General features: G+C 44.1%; 1 protein-coding gene across 2 annotated transcripts in view; it reads right to left on the reverse strand.

The window, feature by feature from the left end:
* AKAP12 (A-kinase anchoring protein 12) overlaps positions 1–20,828 on the reverse strand; it is a 100,302-nt gene that overhangs the window by 44,406 nt on the left and 35,068 nt on the right. For both annotated transcript variants that reach the window (XM_032650966.1, XM_032650968.1), the window contains one exon: positions 233–335. In XM_032650966.1, the coding sequence (XP_032506857.1) occupies positions 233–335 (103 nt within the window). The remainder of the gene's footprint in view (positions 1–232; positions 336–20,828) is intronic.

Genomic DNA, 20,828 nt, shown 5'->3' on the forward strand with positions numbered 1-20,828 from the left:
ACTTCCATACCCAAGCGTTACTATAAGCTCCCACGGGGCTATGCAAACGGCCAGATAAATACTTCTTTTTGCAATCAATTGATTGCTTTTGTTGTCAACATCACCCACCCCCGGGTAGGATGACAGTGCCCATTCTATCCAGGCCTGTTTTTATTGTTCTGCAGGGATCCGTTGCAGGTGTTGTTTGTCCTCCAGCCCCTGGTTCTGCCCAGTCCCCCGCAAGGCGACTTACCATCTGTGACAGTTTCCTCCTCCTGGCCATTCAGGGCTCCCTCCTGGAGGCCTTGCTCGGCTAAGCCGTTCACAGTGGACAGCTGACCATTCTTCTGTAGTAGCTACGGGGAAGACAGAACCATGTAAACTTAATTTCAATCTTCACAACCAAGTTAGAAACGATACTGTAAGTTCGAGAATATAAATCATTTAGAGGAGAAATACAGAGAACTGGAGGGCTAGTAACGGTGAAGAGTTAAGTCTTTTTTTTTTTTTGTCTGAATGATCCAGCTATCTTACAAAAGATACAAGGAGCTATGAACAAGCAGATAGGACTCTGTATCTGGATAAAGGTACACACCATTCATGCATTCGTTCACTCTTCTGAGAAACCAGACATAGGCCTGACACACAACACCCATCATTCCAGGTCTGTTTGAGATTTCACAACGACTAAGTCAGGTGTGGTCCCAGACACTTTGAGCTTACAAACTACTGTGGAAGGCAGACAGCCCTCTGAAAAATATTTTTTACTTTAAAATAATGTTTCCTTGTGATTAGACACAAGATATGCATATTTGGCTGGAATATATCTCTAAGCGACAATGTGTCCTTCTCGGGGAAGAGGGCAGACATTTAAATAAATAATTACTGAATTGCAGCTATGGAAACTGTCACGAAGAAGGAATACATACAGCAAATGACAACAAACAGAGGGCCATGACCTAGGCCAGGGTGTCGTGAAGGCTTCTCGGAGGAAGTAAAGGTAAAGCTAAGATCTAAGATGCTAGCAAGGGGTATGTGAGCAAAAGGTAAAGGGGAGGCAAGTGAGAAGGCCCCGTGGTTCAAAGGCCAGTGGATCCAGAGCCCAGTGAACAAAGAAGAGACGCCTAACATGTGTGTTCATGACTCATTGTATTTTCCTTAAAAATATTACTAAAACGGTGGTTTACAATCGTCCCCATAGGGTAGCCCGTGCAATTGACGTCATCAGATGCAAAAACAGTAGACATACAGACATGCCCAGTTGTTGTTTTTTTTCCGCCCCACGGCTTGCAGGATCTTAGTTCCCCAACCAGGGATTGAACCCGGGCCCACAGCAGTGAAAGCGTGAGTCCTAACCACTGGACTGCCAGGGAATTCCTAAGACATGCCCTAATTTTTTAAATCCTGATAATATAGGTTAAAAGTTTTAAACCAAATAAAAATCGTACAATAGGGCTTCCCTGGTGGCGCAGTGGTTGAGAGTCCGCCTGCCGATGCAGGGGACATGGGTTCGTGCCCCGGTCCGGGAAGATCCCACATGCCTCAGAGCGGCTGGGCCCGTGAGCCATGGCCACTGAGCCTGCGCGTCCGGAGCCTGTGCTCCGCGACGGGAGAGGCCACAACAGTGAGAGGCCCAAGTACCGCAAAAAAAAAAAAATCGTACAATAACCACTAGGAACCTAAGGATTTCAACAATGCTTTATGGTCCACATACATTTCTCATTTTCCTTAAAACCAACTTAGCGCGGTGCTACTGTTTCCATTTTACAGATGAAGACACTGAGACTCAAAGTGATTACAGAGGGGAAGGCTGGCCGGCCATGGGTCCCAGAGCTCAGCCATGGCCTGAAGGCCAGGGCTTACCACCAACTACTTCCAGAGATTTTTCTTTTTCTTCTTCTTTTTTTTAATACACAGATGGTTTCTTTCTTTTTTTTTTTTTTTTGTATTTATTTATTTGGCTGCACTGGGTCTTAGTTGCGGCATGCGGGATCTTTAGTTGAGGCATATGGGATCTAGTTCCCTGACCAGGGATGGAACCTGGGCACCCTCTATTGGGAATGCAGAGTCTTAACCACTGGACCACCAGGGAAGCCCCCAGAGATTTTTCCGCAACACAACAAAGCGTTGGAGGACCTGTTACTAAGCACAATGACAAAATGCCTTAAATAGTATCCCAGAGTACCCAGACCCCATCATGCCAAAGTAATCTCAAAGCTGGACACTCTGTTTGGCATCATCCCATGCCGTTTACAGGCCAATGGGGGCATGCTGGCCAAACCATAGGCTTCCATCAGAGCCTTGAAGGGAGTAGATCCAATTCAAGACGATCAATCCAGAAGGTTCGAACGGTGCTGAAATGGATTTCACCTGGCTGTTCCCTGCTCCCAGCAAAGATGCCCTGCAACTGCAAAAACTGCCTTCTGAAATACCGCCACTGTACTCTAATACTCTCACTACAGATGGCAGAGTCGGCTTCAAAATGCCCATGCTGAGTCAGTGCATTAGAAAGGAGCCCATGCTGAGTCAGTGCATTAGAAAGGATGCTCAGACTACACTTCCACTTAAAGTCTTCTCTTACCAAAATATGAAAGATGGGAGTTTTAAATGAAACCTAAAGACGAAAGCACAGGAGATGGGGCAGGGGGATATCCCCACAAAATGCTCATCAGCAAAAATGTCAACGTTTAGGAGTATTTTAACTAAATTCCACTAGTCTTACGCACGAGTTAGACTGAGATTTCATTAAGAATGTGATGAAGAGCTAGTGGGGGAAAGCAGGAAATGCATTTTCTTGTGGGCTACGTGGTCAACCAATGAACCTGAAACCTAAAAAATTGAACACAGATAGCAGGGCATGGCAACCTAAGCAGGGGAATGAAAGACAGCCATTCTAGTACCTCGATTTCAAGTCAAAAAACGTTGGTCAACTGTGCTCCTAGTTTAGGACCCAGAACTCTGAACTTTTTTATAGAGTCTAGAGTTCTACAGAGTTTCTATAATTCTTGAGCTGTTTCTCACAATTCTTCGTGAATTGTCAAATCCAAGACATCTTTAGCAGGAGTCAAATTGAGTATCTTCAAACTTGAGGGATCTATAGGACACGGCACAAATTTTCATCTACTCTTTTAGAAGTGTTACATGTATACAATGATGTATTACATTAGATGATATAAAACAAAATGAGTCTTTGAGATCACCTGCCAGCCCTTTAAAGTCAAGCGTGATAAGTAAATTGTGGATTAGTTATTCCCTGTGACCACAGGGCAACTGTCTTTACCTCAGAAAGGCACTTGCTGACTTAACTTTGGTGACAATTTATGACAGCGACATTACTGAAACTGAGTTTTGAGCTTATTTTATTATATGTGTAGCTTGGGTCCAGCAAGTGTGCCCAAGCTCTGACCCATGAGTGATGTCTTGAGCACTCAAAGCCCGTGACACACCAGCCCTCCACACAACAATGGGACGTCATTCCATTCAGCCGTACTCAGACACTTCCACCATTCTGTGTTTCACTTAGAGATGCTTTTTACAAAATCTCACGTGTTCTTGTACATGGATAATTCACTTTTTGGCCAACCCAATCTATGGTGTTTTTGTTTTCCTTTTCTCCCATTCCCAACCATCTAAATAATTCATACTATTGTTAAGGGTTCAGGTGCTTCCGAGAGTTATCAGCACGTTAAAGTCACCTCAAATGGCAAGAAACCTAACCCACGGTTCCTTAACGCTTACGTTCTTTCTGTCTTTTCTATGTGTTTACATGCACACAAGCTTTCTTTTTTTAAAAAACAAAAATGGGGACTTCCCTGGTGGCACATGGTTAAGAATCTGCCTGCCAGTGCAGGGGACACGGGTTTGAGCCCTGCAGGAAGAGCCCACATGCTGCAGAGCCACTGAGCCCGTGCGCCACAGCTACTAAGCCTGCGCTCTAGAGCCCACGAGTCACAACTACTGAGCCCATGTGCCACAACTACTGAAACCTGCGTGCCTAGAGCCCGTGCTCCACAACAAGAGAAGCCACCACAATGAGAGGCCTGTGCACCGCAACGAAGAGTAGCCCCCGCTCGCCGCAACTAGAGAAAACCTGCATGCAGCAACGAAGAACCAATGCGGCCAAAAAAAAATTAATTAATTTAAAAAAAAAGGAGAATACATGCTTTTATAATCTGATTGCTTCGTACACTGTGGATGCATTTCTTTGTCACTAAACACACATCTGGCTCGTCCTCAGTCTTTCTCTCTTTTCTCTGTAACTCAGACGCCCACAGAAGACAAGGATTTCAGTTAAGCCCAGATAGACCCTGAAAGACGTACAGACACAACTCAGTGACACACAGGGTGGGAAGGGCCGGAACCAGATGAGATGCGAGGGGAGGAAATCGGTACAGGACTGAAGTTTCCAAACGCGTTCATGCTGAAGCTTCCTCACATAACTTCTTTTTTTTTTTTTTTTTTTTTGCGGTACTTGGGCCTCTCACTGTTGTGGCCTCTCCCGTTGCAGAGCACAGGCTCCGGACGCGCAGGCTCAGTGGCCATGGCTCACGGGCCCAGCGGCTCTGTGGCATGTGGGATCTTCCCGGACCAGGGAACGAACCCGTGTCCCGTGCATCGGCAGGCAGACTCTCAACCACTGCGCCACCAGGGAAGCCCTGTCACATAGCTTTATCCATCCACCTTGTTCTTACTTTTATGAACAGTTAGGTCTTTTGAGATGAGAACTAGACTTCAAAGGCATGCTTTTTGCACTGAAACACAGCTAGCACCAGGAAACCTATTTTCCCACTGGATTTCTGCTTCAAAAACGGTAAACGCCCCCTTTGAGCAAATCAAAACCCTAAATGTTTTCAAGCTTATCTCCCTTGAGTGGGTCAGCCAGAGTTTATTCCCGTAAAGCATTACCACATTACAACTAAACAAGCTTTAAAAAAAATCTTGAATGCTTCCAGCAACAGTGTTGTCCTCTCATTCCTCTAAGGACAACAACAGAAAACATCAAAATGGTAGCTAAGGCACGGCAGAAAAGCCACCCAATGTCTCTGTCCCCTTTCCTTCTCCACAGGACGGCCCACAACTTGCTCTGAACTCCTTTGCAGAGTAAGCTGTAGGGGTATCAAGCTCTTTAATGAACATGCTAAACCATGAACAAAACGGGTGAGCTCCTGACATGTGTCAGGATGCTGGGGGAAAAGGAGGTGAGCCTGCAAACCATTTCCTCACAGAGTGATGCTCCCGGCTCCACCATCTCACTGCAGGACCAGCACGGGTGGGAGCGGCCAGAGCCCTGCAGTCCACACAGCAGATGAGGCTCTGAGCAGTGTCACTGGTCCCAACAATAACAGCAAAACCCAAGAAGCAGAACTATTACATGGCTGTAACCAGGAAGGAACCAGAACCTTGTCAATATAAGGAGAACACATGCACAAATGATGAGAATAAAAAAGATAATCTGGAAATGATTTTAAATCCCATGACAGAACTTATAAAGAAGACTCTTCAGGGACTTCCCTGGTGGCACAGTGGTTAAGAATCCGCCTGCCAGTACAGGGCCCACGGGTTCAAGCCCTGGTCCGGGAAGATCCCACATGCTGCGGAGCAACTAAGCCCATGCACCACAACTACTGAGGCTGCAAGTCACAACTACTGAGGCTGCATGCCACAACTACTGAAGTCCGTGCACCTAGAGCCCGTGCTCCGCAACAAGAGAAGCCACTGCAACGAGAAGCCTGCGCACTGCAACGAAGAGTAGCCCCCACCCTCTGCAACTAGAGAAAGCCCGTGCGCAGCAACAAAGACCCAACGCAGCCAATAAATAAATAAATTAATTAATTTTAAAAAATGGTATCAACAAAGCACATGTAATAGTGTAGAGATGTATTTTATGTTGTAATATTAAATTTAAAAAGCCAACTAGGGGCTCCCCTGGTGGCGCAGTGGTTGAGAGTCCGCCTGCCGATGCAGGGGACACAGGTTCATGCCCCGGTCCGGGAAGATCCCACATGCCGCAGAGCGGCTGGGCCTGTGAGCCATGGCCGCTGGGCCTGCGCATCCGGAGCCTGTGCTCTGCAACGGGAGAGGCCACAACAGTGAGAGGCCCGCGTACGGCAAAAAAAAAAAAAAAAAAAAAAAAAAAAGCAAACTAAACAGTTATAGGTACAATATGATTACAAATCTATATAAGAACATACCCCAAATAGCTAAATAAGTGGTGATAACCATATTACCAAATTGTTAATATCACAGTATAGCAAATAATCATCGGGGAGGGAATTATGAATTTTTCATATCCTTTGTTTTTCTACTTTTCTGTGTTCTGTTCCTTGTCTAATACACCTGATTACTTTCATAACTGGATGGTGGGAGAGAAGCTTTTCCTTCACACGTTTTCCTGTCTTATTGTCAGTATGGCTGGGAGACAGTTCAGAAAATTCTGCTTCACCGATTGCCAGTCACGTGGATTTTCATGGGAAACGAGAACTGCTTTAAGACAGGAACTTGACACTGAGATCATATTTCAGGAGGCTTTTCATACAAACTAAGCCATACTCACTCCTCCACCGTGGAGGACATGGTGGACTCAGAAGCAGAGCGGAGGGCTGGGTGCTCTGGGGCAAGATGAAATACTTCACATCTGGAGTTTTATCATTGTCGTAGGCTGAAACTTGGTAATTCCAGGTCAGCAAACAGGAGGTGGCTGGGAGAGCAGGGTCTGATCTGCCATCTACTTGATCTTTGGCCTTGGGAACATTATTTAGCTTCTCACAGCCTCCTCTCTTTTTCTGTAAGCTGGGGTAAGAATTCATTTTCACCTACCGTAATGAATAACTGCAGTTTCACCCCACACATGTTAAGTGGCTAATAAGTCAACTACTAAGTAAGTTTTAGCAGTTCTTATTCTACCATTTGGTCAACAACTGCGATCTAATGGGAATGAATTGTCCTGTGCCCATTTCCCCTCTAAAATGAAACCTCCAAGACTTCCTTCCTGTTGCCTCCAAGCTCTGCACCCAATAGAACATCTGGTGTAAAGACTCCTAATTAGACTTCTTCTAATTTTCTAATGGTCTGGGTGGGAGAAGAAAAGCAATGCAGTTTATACAAAGGTCTAAATGGAGGGGAGCCACCTGAGTTTTTTCTTTTCTTTGTTCTTTTCTTAACCCTAGAAGGTACAGGGGAAACAGCAGACAGAGCACAGTCAGGCTCCTGTCAGCCATGGAACCTTATCTCTGAGCTCATTTTCCCAATTATAAATTGAAACTAATACCATCTCTATTTTCAGGCTGGTTGAGATTCAAATGAAATATTTGGGAAAGTTCTCTCTCTAAATGGAAAAGCTCTCAGAAGCCATTTTATGTCTGTCCACTTGATCAAATCAAGGCAAAGCTTGTACTCCAGTATTTTTCCAGCCCTTATATCACACTAAGGATGCCTTTTAAAAATTGTCCTCATGTTTGTGTTAAAGAAGGTTTCTTTCTTTCTTTTTTTTTTTTTTAATGTGATTGGATTATAGCTGATTTACAATGTTGTGTTAGTTTCAGGTGTACAGCAAAGTGATTCCATTTTCAGATTCTTTTCTCATACAGCTTTTTCAGATTCTTTTCTCATATAGGTTATCACAGAATATCGAGTCGAACTCCCTGTGCTATACAGTAGGTCCTTGTTGGTAGTGTGTGTATGTTAATCCCAAACTCCTGATTTACTCCCCCCGACAACCCCCGCCGCAAGGAGGGTTTGGAAGGAGGCAGCATTAGATGTGAGATGATAAGAAACCCAACAAAATGAGACATCTGTGTACAGGGACCGCATCTCACTACACCCACTCACGGGCACTCGAACAGGGTTGTAGCGCAAGACTCAGGCAGCCCTACAGTAAAATGGCTGTAGCCTTGCTTGGTCACAAGAAGAGAAAACAATGGCTGGAGAGAGGTAGCCTTTTCTGCCTAGGATTCCTGCTTGGTTTGACCCTCAGGTAGCAAAAGCAACTTATGCTGCTGTGGGAATGGGGCTGTAAATGACAAGCCATGCATCCACACCTCCACACCCAGAGCTGCGTGGGAGCTGTGAGTGAGCCCATCCATCAACACCGACTAAAACGCTGACCATCCTTTTGGCTGAAGACTCACTACATTCAATAGCCACAGCTCCAAACAGTATATTCACTCTAGAGCCATGCTGTCCAAACAGCAAACATGAGGACCATGGTGAAAGTATTTCATTCCCCCTTTTATTTAAACACAGGCACACAAAGCATTTTCCAATGTATTTTAAAATTTCTAGAAATAGGCTGAAAATAAGAGGCTAAAGGCAGAAACTGATGACTCCATCAGCAGTCCGTGTTTATAAGAATTTTAGAGGGGCAACAGCCCTAACTGTTGTGAGCAAACTGGATTGAATTCTTTAATCCCTCTGTGCCTTCCCCTACACAGCCATGCTTTCCAACAAGTTAGCTTTAAGATGCTGTGTCTTGATATGAAACCTCTCTACCACAAGGACACGTCTCCTCTGAGATGCAGAAATAAAACCGTATGAAAACATCAGTTGTTAAAATAATTTTTTAAAGATTTTCTTTAAGATTCTAAAAAATTATTGTTAATTCTATAAAGAGTGACAATAACGTGGTTAGGTTTTTATAAAGTCCTCAACTGGGGGACTTCCCTGGTGGCTCAGTGGTTAAGAATCTGCCTGCCAATGGCGGGCACACGGGTTCGAGCCCTGGTCTGGGAAGATCCCACAGGCCGCAGAGCAGCTAAGTCCGTGCACCACAACTACTGAGCCTGTGCTCTAGACCCGGCGAGCCACAGCTACTGAAGCCCATGCACCTAGAGCCCATGCTCTGCAACAAGAGAAGCCACCACAATGAGAAGCACGTCCACTGCAAGGAAGAATAGCCCCCGCTCGCCACAACTAGAGAAAGCCCACGTGCAGCAACGACGACCCAACGCAGCCAAAAATAAATAAATAAGTAAATAAATTTATTTTTTAAAAAAAGTCCTCAACTGTTAGAGATATATAATAATGGAGCTATAGACGACATATCTTGTATTTGTTTTAAAATAGGAAAATAAAATTTAAAAATTAGACAAAATAAGACTGGCAAAATGTTGATTACAGCTGAAGCTAGGGGACGGGTACTTGTTGCTATTCTCTACTCTTGTATACATTTTGAAATCTTCCAGAATTAAAAGAAAAAATAACATTTTCTTTAGTGAACCTTCTCACAGAGTTAAATTTTGGGGTATAGCCAATAAAATCTGTAAACTCAAGAAAACCTCAGTGCAGTCGAGAAAATTTCAAAAGTTTTATATTTTAAACAGTAAAATGTTTCACCCCTTGGTAATCATCTAATTTCTAATTAGTTCAAGATATACAATAAGCAGGGCTAAGGCAATTCTTAAATATTAAGATATATTTCTAGTCTATGAATTTAAAAAAAGATTTAAGGCAATCTATAAAAGAAAAATGAGAACTTTTAACTTGCAAAGCTTTTCAAAGAGAGAGAATATGAACTACTTATCAAGTTTCAGAGGTATTGTCAAAACATCGGGCCAAAAGCTCTCTCAAACCACATGAAATTGAGAAGAGCATGTACCCCAGGTCAGGGGTGCTTCTAGCGACCTCTAAAACGGAGAAGTCCTTGTCTCCAAGAAACTGGCCTTTAGAGATCTCTTTCTGATGCCAGCTTTCCTCCCGAAAAGGAGGACAGACCCTCCTGTCAGTGTGGCAGCTGTCCCACCTCTTAAAATCCTGGTGCCCTGAAGCCTCTGATCTTTAAAGAAAACCTCTGTTTATTTTTAATTTCATGCTACTTTTTTCCACTCGTATATTCAGCAAACAAAACCGACAAACAAAAATACGCCCTTACTGGCTGGTAACTTTGCTTTAAATATGAGTGAGTTCATTTGAAGGACCAGAAAAGGGGGCGGCAACTCATCACCATCACCCAGAGTCAGTGTGGCCCCCTTCCTTCCAGCCCCACCCAATGAAAACAGTGGTCCAGCTGTCTGACCCTGCACATGCTACCAATTTATCCTGCTGGTCTTTACTTAGAAATCTGACTGTGAGTCTACAGTGCTGTTCAACTAGACAACATCCCCCAACCCACAGCCAGAAGTAAAAATATTGGCCAGAAAGCCACATTTAACCAAGTTTATACCTAATTGGCGGAGAGCAGTTTTGTCGTGCTGCTGTTTATTTTATTAATTTAATTTAATCAAAGTGGAAAAAATTCTGATGTTCAGAATACAAAGATTAATCTTATTTTGCTTTTGAAATTGCATTGCTCCCTATTTATGGAAAGTTTCTGGAACATTATCTGCACAGCACATGAGGGCCCTTAAATGCCACTTGGTGAAGGGTGTACATACCAGATAGACAGTCTCTGGTCATTGTCTACAAATCGCTAATTTTCCTGTTTCTCGTAGTTTTCAGTAAAATTTGTGAAAATTACTTAGTATAGTTTTAGGAGGAATAACACAGGCTCACCCCTAGACATGAGAAAGAATGAAAACTAGGAGATGTCCATTAAAGTCCCTAGTTTGCTTTTAGCCTGTGAAATTAAATTTCAATTCAATTGAATGTTTCTACTCAAATATTCAAATTGTTGAGTGTCTTAGAAAGTAATATCTCCCATATTATTTATTTAAATCCCAAGGGACTTGGCCACTACAGGTGAAGTCATTTTATGAGGAATGGTGTCTACAATTTAGGCCTCTAAATCTCAAAGATCAGCATTTTTCAAACTGGTATCCAAGAATATCAGTATACCAGGTATATCAACACCTGTGTATTACCAGGCTTCTCTCAGAAGCGTTCTGGGCTCAAAATCAGCTTGCAAAACTCTGACCTAGACAGTTAAGCAGATTTAATTAGAATTTAGAGACTCTTGAATGTGCATTCTGAACCTCTAAGGAACAAATCATTACAGCATTTTCTCAAGTGACTTGCCCACAGAACCCTTTTTGAACCACATCCATTAACATCTACCATAAGTAAAGACACCAAGATAAATGCAATATGTTTTAACACACGACATTTCAGTCAAATATTCCCCTACATTAAAACGTTATAGTTGTTTTAAAAAGTATTAAAACTCCTGGGTTCTCTGGGAAAGTATGTAAAAGAAAACAAAGAGCTCTAAATCTGGTGAGGTAGGAGATCAGCCATGCTGATTTCAAGCAAAGGGAATTTATAAGATCTCTGCTTGAGATGAAGGAAATGAAAAGCACCACCGACCCAAGATAGCAATTCACTGAGTGAAGATAGGTCACCACAATTCCATTACGTGAAATGCCTACCTGTATTGTTTGGAGTCCTCACACAATTGAGGTCTGTATCATACTTAGGACAGAGAGATGCTTGATAAACACAACTTAAGAAACCTGTGTGGACAGCTAAGTCAGAGGACTAATACTACCTAACTTAATATAAAACTACAGTAATCAAAAGACAGTATGGTACCGGTGAAAGAATAGACAAACACATCATGGGAACAGAATAAATTGCCCAGAAATAGACACACACAGATACACTTCTAATCTTTGACAATGGAGGCAACTTAATGGAGAAAGGAGAGTCTTCTCAACAAATGATCCTGGAAAATCCTATGTCCACTTGCAAATAAAGCTGTGTGAACATTCGTGTACAAGTCTTTGTTTAGATACATGCTTTCATTCCTCCTGGATAAATACCTAGGTGTATTTCCTAGGTATTTATATATTTATATACCTAGGTTATATTGTCGGTATATGTTCAACTTGTTAAAAAAACTTCCAAACTCGGAGCTTCCCTGGTGTCAGAGTGGTTAAGAATCCGCCTGCCAATGCAGGGGACATGGGTTCGAGCCCTGGACAGGGAAGATCCCACATGTCACAGAGCAACTAAGCCCGTGAGCCACAACTACTGATCCTGCGCTCCAGAGCCTGCGAGCCACAACTACTGAAGCCCACACGCCTAGAGCCCGTGCTCCCGAATAAGAGAAGCCACCGCGGGCTTCCCTGGTGGTGCAGTGGTTGAGAGTCCACCTGCCGATGCAGGGGACGCGGGTTCGTGCCCTGGTCCGGAAAGATCCCACATGCCGCGGTGCGGCTGAGCCCATGAGCCATGGCCGCTGAGCCTGTGCGTCCGGAGCCTGTGCTCCGCAACGGGAGAGGCCACAGCAGTGAGAGGCCCGCGTACCACACACACACAAAAAAAAAACAAAAAGAGAAGCCACCACAATGAGAAGCCTGCGCACCGCAATAAAGAGTAACCTCTGCTTGCCTGCAACTAGAGAAAGCCCGCGTGCAGCATCAAAGACCCGACGCAGCCAAAAATAAATAAATTTAATAAATTAAAAAAAACAAAAAACTTCCAAACTGAACAACATGGATTAATTTTATTTTATTTACTTTTCCTTAAGCTTTTTTTTTTTTTCATGTAGACCATTTTTAAAGTCTTTACTGAATTTGTTACAATGTCGTCTCTGTTTTGTGTTTTGGTTTTTTGGCCCGGAGGCATGTGTGATCTTAGCTCCCCAACCAGGGATCAAACCTGCACCCCCTACACTGGAAGGCGAAGTCTTAACCACTGGACCATCAGGGAAGTCCCAAAATAGATTAATTTTAAAATAATTATGCTGAGTGAAAAAAGCAAGAGAAAACTATACATGTGGTATATTCCATTTATATACATTTCTAGAAAATCCAAACTGATCACAGTAACAGAAAGAAGATCAGAAGTTACAGAAAGGAGGGGGAGATTACAAAGAGGCATGCAATTTGGGGATGTGTTTGATGTGCTCACTATCTTGATGGTGATGATGGTTAGACAGATGTAGATGTACGTCGACATTTATCAAACTGCACACGTCAATTATTTCTCAGTGAAGTTGTTAAATGCAATGTGAGAAAAAAAAGAAAGAAAGAAACCTGGGAATCCTAGGCCAAGCCTCTGAATCACCAGCGTCCTCCTCTATGTGGAAACTATGCAGAGGAATTAGGACATGAGGCTTCCCTGATGGTCCCCACAGCACACCCACGTGTGCCATCTCTCCTCAGGGGGTAGTGCTAACACTCGTTAAGAACCAGCCAGTCCTCAGCCTCCTAGAATCAGGAATGAACTCTAAGCATTGAACTTGAAGAACTGTTTTTTTTTCCCTCCACCAACTTGTCCTGAACTAAGAAAACACAATCCTACTTCTATTATGTTGGATCAATGATACAATCCGTCTTACTTGAGTGAACTATGGCTGAACTGAGGTGTCCAACTGGGGGAAAAGACAGCATAAGCAGCCCAACTCAAAAGATTCTTGTGTTAGGACAGGGAACACGTTCCACTCGGGTTACTCCGTAAGCTCCCAAACCTGCTGAAGTTCCCGGTTTTACAGAAAAGTGAGCACCTACCATCTGTTGGTTGGTTATTTGACTGTGGCCCCAGTGGGATGAGGCTCTACAGATCTTGTCAAGTTAGACATCTCAGGATACAGACCCGGAAAGCTTATATTCTCGTGTTATGACAGAGCACGAATGTCAAGTTACTTTCTTCCCTTTTGATCTGTTGCACCTATAAGATGTACAGGGCAAAGCAACTGCCTCCACAAATCCCAAATGCAAAGTAAGAAAAATACTACTGTGAAGAGAACAATAAAAATGAGTAGCCTAAAAACACAAGATTGGTGTTTTGAAACTCTTCTGACAATTGTCACATGTCTAGTTCCTTTTGAGCCCTTGCACCAGAGTTTCATTCTTGTAGATTTAGAAGTCACGATCCCAATTCCCACCTAATCCTTACACACCATGTCATATTCCGGGAATTACTCTCTTGGTAAATGGCTGCTTCTTTCAAAGGATGTGCGTTCAGTAGTAAAATAATTACGTCACATCCTTGCTTAGGAATTCGATAATACAAAATGTTCTGAAATCCACCACATGCCATAGGAAGGCTAAATAGTGTCTAAGCCTGACAGATAAACAATTTTGACAAAGGAGGAAACCAGCGTTATCTCAAGTAAAGTTTAGATTTTAAGGTTCAAAAAATTTTTGATGCTAATATTACTTCTTTTTGGCCACGCCCCACGGCTTGTGGGATCTTAGTTCCCCGACCAGGGATTGAACTCAAGCCCTCCACAGTGAAAGCGAGAAGCCCTAACCACTGAACTGCCAGGGAATGCCCTAATACTACTCCTTCTGATGAAGGACCTGTCCCTAAGACACAAGCGTCAGAAACTTCACCATGGAGGGAGTCCCAAAAATATACAGTGCCCAAACTTTGCACAATAAACTCCAATCGCCAATACAAGACGCACATCTGGGATTGAGTACGGGTCCAGTGGTAGAGGCTCATCATTACCTGGTTGTAGGAGACAAGGCAGAGATGAGAAAAGGGGAAACACAAGAAAGTCTCTTAAAAGAAGCTCTCCTTAGGGCTACCCTGGTGGCGCAGTGGTTGAGAGTCCGCCTGCCGATGCAGGGGACGAGGGTTCATATCCCGGTCCGCAAGGATACCACATGCCGCGGAGCGTGAGGTATGGCTGCTGAGCCTGCGCGTCCAGAGCCTGTGCTCCGCAACGGGAGAGGCCACGGCAGTGAGAGGCCCGCGTACCACCAAAAAAAACCACAAAAGAAGCTCTTCTCCTATTCTGAGATGTTTATTTGCTCGTTTAAGTAGCCCAAGGTAGCATGCATCACCTCCTTTGGCAGGTACTTCTACACCATGTTATTGTGGTAGAGAGAGCTGGAACAGATGTTTACTCCAAATTTCGCCCAACACAACATACTTTTTTTTTTTGGCCACACCGCGCGGCTTGCAGGATCTTAGTTCCCCGACCAGGGATTGAACCCAAGCCCTCAGCAGTGAAAGCGCCAGGAACTCCCAGCGACATACCATTTAATTAGGAATATAATTGAGACCACTGTCAAAGTTAAACAGCATACTTTATCAGTATGCAAATTTAGTGGTCATACTGCTTTTGAACCACATTGCTTAAAATGACTGCTGATTTAAAAAAAAAAATCCAGTTAGAGAGAACATATTGGTCATCTTGTTGCTACTTCAGTTCTAAGCTTGTGATCCATTTGACTGAAAAAGAAAACAGGCAAAGGTCTTGTCTTATTTTCGGTAAAATGAACTTAATTTGCAAAGATGGCCCATCTAAGATAATATGATTTAGAATCAACAATTGCTATCCTATAATGTTCTACCCTAAATATTTCTAGCACAATCACTGGAAAAGCTAAGATACAGAATAGCAAACCTGCCAATTGCTACTCCACAAAGAGCCGCGCTGCGTTTGCTAAAAAGCATCTATTGCTTCCTGGCCTGAATTCGAAACTGCTTTTTGATTGATTAAATGTCTGCCTCACATCTGCTTCTTTTTGAAGCCTGCTAAGCAGGAGGTTTCACTGCTAGAACCTCTCCTGCCTGAAGCTTTTAGGAGAGAAGGCAACCCAGCAAGGAAGGAAGGGGAGGGGGCCAGCCAGCGGCCAGTGAGAGCTATGTTAAGCCATCCCCAGGGACGTCCAGAAATGCCTCCTTCTATGTGAAAAACACTAAAGAAAGTTTCCTATACTCCGTGGCATGGATTATTTAACAAAGCTATTAAACATTTAGCTCTGATAATGGGCTTGAAGATGCCATTCTGGAGGAATCCATTTAGGGTCTGTGATGGTTAACAGCAGAATTAAAATGATAAATTGAAATGGGTTTCTCTGACGTGTGTACTTAGCCCTGTACTCCCCGGAATTCCAATGGCCTGCTGCATACCAGAAGAAGTGACGTGATCCAGTCCTGCAGCAACTGCAGCATGGCTACTGTTTATCAGTAAGTCTGGTCGGACTAAAACAAGGCCTTTGTCTAGGCCCACGGATTCATAAAGGCAGTTAATGGCAGAACCCTTCCTTAACCGGTAGAAATGCTACAAAGCTTCTCTGGATCCACATAGCACAGTGCAGCAAATGAAAAGCGGGCATCACAAGCAGACAGATGGGGAAGGGTGCCCAGATCCGTTGCTTATTAGTTGTAAGAGTTTTGAGCACATTTGCCATCCTCTGAGCCTCTGTTTCTTCACCTATACAATGGTGATAATACTATGCAGAGTTGTCATTGTGGCCACACCCCAACTCAATTAGGCCGGCATCTCTGGGAATGGGACCCGGGGGGTATAATATTGACAAAGGAAACTGATCATTGGTGAGTGGGGATACCGGATTCGGTCACTGGCAGAGACTGGAACCCAGCTCTCAAAAGGAAAACAAGAGGTGAGGGATAAATTAGCAGATATACACTACTATATATAAAACAGATAAACAACAAGGTCCTACTGTATAGCACAGGGAACTATATATACTCAATATCCTGTAACAGACCATAATGGAAAAGAATATGAAAAAAATATGTATATATTACTGATTCACTTTGCTGTACACCAGAAACTAACACAACATTGTAAATCAACCATACTTCGATTAAAAAAGTAAAGACAGGGGTTTCCTTGGTGGCGCAGTGGTTGAGAGTCCACCTGCCGATGCAGGGGACACGGGTTCGTGCCCCGGTCTGGGAAGATCCCACATGCTGCAGAGCGGCTGGGCCCGTGAGCCATGGCCGCTGAGCCTGCGCGTCCGGAGCCTGTGATCCGCAGCAGGAGGGGCCGCAGCGGTGAGAGGCCCGCGTACCGCATAAAAAAGAAAAGAAAAGAAAAGAAAAGAAACAGTGACTATTCTAAGAACAGGTTGATGCTGGTCCATACACTTCTTCGGTCTCAATGGTAGGCTTCCAAACCATCTTGTTCAGATGCCTCTTCCCAAGCCATGCCTCCTGGACAAATAAAAGCATCTTCAAACCAGACAAAGCAAAACCAAACCCAAACTGACGCAAACCCTAAACACGCTAGTCATCGTGTTCCCTAAGGAATAAAGAGTCACAACCAATGTCTCTGCAAGTTAAGCATCTCTCAGCCTTTACTTTGTAAATTTATTTATTTCATTTATTTTTACTTTTGGCTGCGTTGGGTCTTCGGTGCTGCGTGCAGGCTTTCTCTAGTTGCAACGTGCGGGGACTATTCTTCGTTGCGGTGCGCAGGCTTCTCACTGTGGTGGCTTCTCTTGTTGCACGCGGGCCCAGTAGTTGCAGCACATGGGCTCAGTAGTTGTGGCTCGCGGAAGTTATAACTCAGGATGACAGAGATCCCGCAGTTCCAACCCTGGTCCAGGAAGATCCCACAGGCCGTGGAGCGGCTGGGCCCGTGAGCCATGGCCGCTGAGCCTGTGCGTCCGGAGCCTGTGCTCCGCAACGGGAGAGGCCGCAACAGTGAGAGGCCCGCGTACCGCAAAAAAAAAAAAAAAAAAAGTACTAGAAACTGGAAAATATATATGGCTTTCTTCACCATATAGACTGTCCAAACAATTTCCCTTTCCCTCTACAACTCACCCAAACAGTAAACAGTAATACTTTGAATATTTTTCTGCTTTCTTTACGTAATCGACTCCTCCCTTTTGGCATGAAACTTTTTTTTTTTTTTTCCCTAAAAAAGAGTAAATTGCTACTGGAGAAGTTAATATAAAAAAAAACCTTTTGGGCTTCCCTGGTGGCGCAGTGGTTGAGAGTCCGCCTGCCGATGCAGGGGACGCGGGTTCGTGCCCCGGTCCGGGAAGATCCCACATGCCACGGAGAGGCTGGGTCCGTGAGCCATGGCCGCTGGGCCTGCGCGTCCGGAGCCTGTGCTCCGCAACGGGAGAGGCCACAACAGTGAGAGGCCCGCGTACCGCAAAAAAAAAAAAAAAAAAAGTACTAGAAACTGGAAAATATATATGGCTTTCTTCACCATATAGACTGTCCAAACAATTTCCCTTTCCCTCTACAACTCACCCAAACAGTAAACAGTAATACTTTGAATATTTTTCTGCTTTCTTTACGTAATCGACTCCTCCCTTTTGGCATGAAACTTTTTTTTTTTTTTTCCCTAAAAAAGAGTAAATTGCTACTGGAGAAGTTAATATAAAAAAAAACCTTTTGGGCTTCCCTGGTGGCGCAGTGGTTGAGAGTCCGCCTGCCGATGCAGGGGACGCGGGTTCGTGCCCCGGTCCGGGAAGATCCCACATGCCACGGAGAGGCTGGGTCCGTGAGCCATGGCCGCTGGGCCTGCGCGTCCGGAGCCTGTGCTCCGCAACGGGAGAGGCCACAACAGTGAGAGGCCCGCGTACCGCAAAAAAAAACAAAACAAAAAACAAACAAACAAAAAAAACCTTTTGATTGTCTTAATACTCATTTGTCTCAAACTTGTGCATTGTTCTTCTAAAAAAATCCCCTTTTCACCTTTTCCATAAACTCTCCATTGAGGATCAGAAGCTTTCTGGTAATCAGTAGTTTGAAAAAGACACACACAGAAAATGAAATGCAGTTTTCTCTGATGGGTACTATTACCTCCTGGCAAGGAAAAAATAGTTCAATAGCAAACAATAATGTGAATCACTGCCAGGATGGGAAATTATTTGGTATCCATTCATATAATAATGGGGAATTGTTTTGAGATTGAAAAGTTTTTATATCAATTAGGTTAGCAAATATCCTATAAAACTGTCTCTAGTTATTGCCTCTGGGAAATAGGGGATGACATTTTGCTTTAATATGTAAGTTTTTATGATGGAATAGTATTACTTGAACTCAGTAGACTCCCCACTCTGTTGCTTCATAAATTATGTTCTTCACAGTAATTATTCTTTCTTTAATATAAATTTATTTATTTTATTTATTTATTTTTAGTTGTGTTGGGTCTTCGTTTTTGCACGCGGGCTTTCTCTAGTTGGGGCGAGTGGGGGCGACTCTTGGTTGTGGTGCGCGGGCTTCTCATGGCGGTGGCTTCTTTTGTTGTGGAGCAGGGGATCTAGGCACGTGGCCTTCAGTAGTTGTGGTTCGTGGGCTCAGTAGTTGTGGCTCGTGGGCTCTAGAGCACAGGCTCAGTAGTTGTGGCGCACGGGCTTAGTTGCTCCACAGCATGTGGGATCTTCCTGGACCAGGGTTGGAACCCATGTCTCTTGCATTGGCAGGTGGATTCTCAACCACTGAGCCACCAGGGAAGTCCCACAATAATTATTCTTAAGGTCACAGAATCTCATAACTTAGACCACTACACACTCACATCTTGCACTGCAGTCTCCTGACTGACCTTCTAAGTTCACTCTCCAAAGTCAATTGTATGAGTCTTCTTGAGATGCTATAACAAAATACCACAGACTGGGTGGTTTAAACAACAGAAATTTATTTCTCATGGTTTTGGAGGCTGGGAAGTCTAAGATAAAGGTCTTAGCCAATTTGATTTCTGGTGAGGGCCTGCTTCTTAGCTTGTAGATGGCCACCTTCTCACCATGCGCTCACACGGCGAAGGGAGAGCACTCCCTGGTATCTCTCCTTATAACGACAAAAATCCTTTCAGGCCCTACTCTATGACCTCATTTAGCCTTAATTACCTCCAAATACAGTCGCACTGTGGGTCAGGCCTTCAACACGTGAATTTTAGGAGGATGCAGTCTGTCCACAGCAGGAAGTAATCACTAGAAGGGGCCACAGGGAGGTCTCTGGGACACTGGGAATGGTCTACAAACTGACGTGGAAGCTCTTTACACACGTGTGTTCATTTTGTAAGAAGGTATCAAGCTGTACACTTAAGGTTTGTAGGCTTCACTGGATGTAAGTGGACCATGAGCAAACAAACCTAAAACCCCCTCAAACCGCAGGACAGGAATAAAGATGCAGACATAGAGCATGGACTTGAGGATATGGGGAGGGGGAAGGGTAAGCTGTGACAAAGCGAGACAGTGGCATGGACAATATATACACTACCAAATGTAAAATAGAGAGCTAGTGGGATGCAGCCGCACAGCACAGCGAGATCAGCTCGGTACTTTGTGACCGCCTGGAGGGGTGGGATAGGGAGGGAGGGAGGGAGGGAGGGAGGCGCAAAAGGAAGGAGATATGGGGATATATGTATACGTATAGCTGATTCACTATGTTATAGAGCAGAAACTAGCACACATTGTAAAGCAATTATACTCCAATAAAGATGTTTAAAAAAAACCCTCAGACCATCAATCTGGCTGCCCAGTGGACAATGGAAAGAAGGAGGCCAAGAATAGAGGCAGGGAGACTGCTACTTCATCCAGTGCAGAGCTAGAAGCAGGGAGGAGACCCTGGGGACAGGAAGGATCAACCTGAAATAATGGACATGAAGCCAGCAGGACCTGCCAATGGAAAAAGAAGGACTCCCAGACTTGAGGCTGGGTTATGTCAGTGACAGTTCCTAAGTTTAGAAAAAAAAAAACTTGTCCCTGTTCACTGCTTAAAACCCTGAGCTTTTGGTCTTTATACTGAATTTCTCTCTCACACACACACACATTCTCTGAGCCAGAATGTCTATTCCTGACAAGAGACCCCAGCTGCATGGTTCCTTAATCTCTACACAGTGCCTGTTTCCTCATTGGTAGAAAGAGGATTTACAAGTTTACTTGTACAAAGCACTTAAGACAACACCTGACACGTAGTACACACTCAATTAATGTTAGCTGTTAGTATTACACAAATGACAAATCATGCTCTTGTCACCCCTTCCCTCTGTTTTGCTAGCCAACAGTTCATTCACGTCTTTTCTCGACACTACTCTCTAGGAGAGGAATAACATCTCAGATGCAAGAGCCTAGACACTTGGGGATCACCTGGGGCTTTTCTGCTTCTCTTTCATCCCCAAGTGCCATTCCACCAGCTGCCATCATTTCTTATGTCTTCAGCGCTGTCTACACCCATTCCTTGACCTCTGCCCTAGCTCAGGCTTCAACGTTTCATTGAATCAATGTCTGATTTAACGCAATATCCTAAAAGCTGAT

This window comes from Phocoena sinus, chromosome 12, assembly GCF_008692025.1.
Source record: "Phocoena sinus isolate mPhoSin1 chromosome 12, mPhoSin1.pri, whole genome shotgun sequence".
In the NCBI taxonomy this organism is placed as follows: Eukaryota; Metazoa; Chordata; class Mammalia; order Artiodactyla; family Phocoenidae; genus Phocoena; species Phocoena sinus.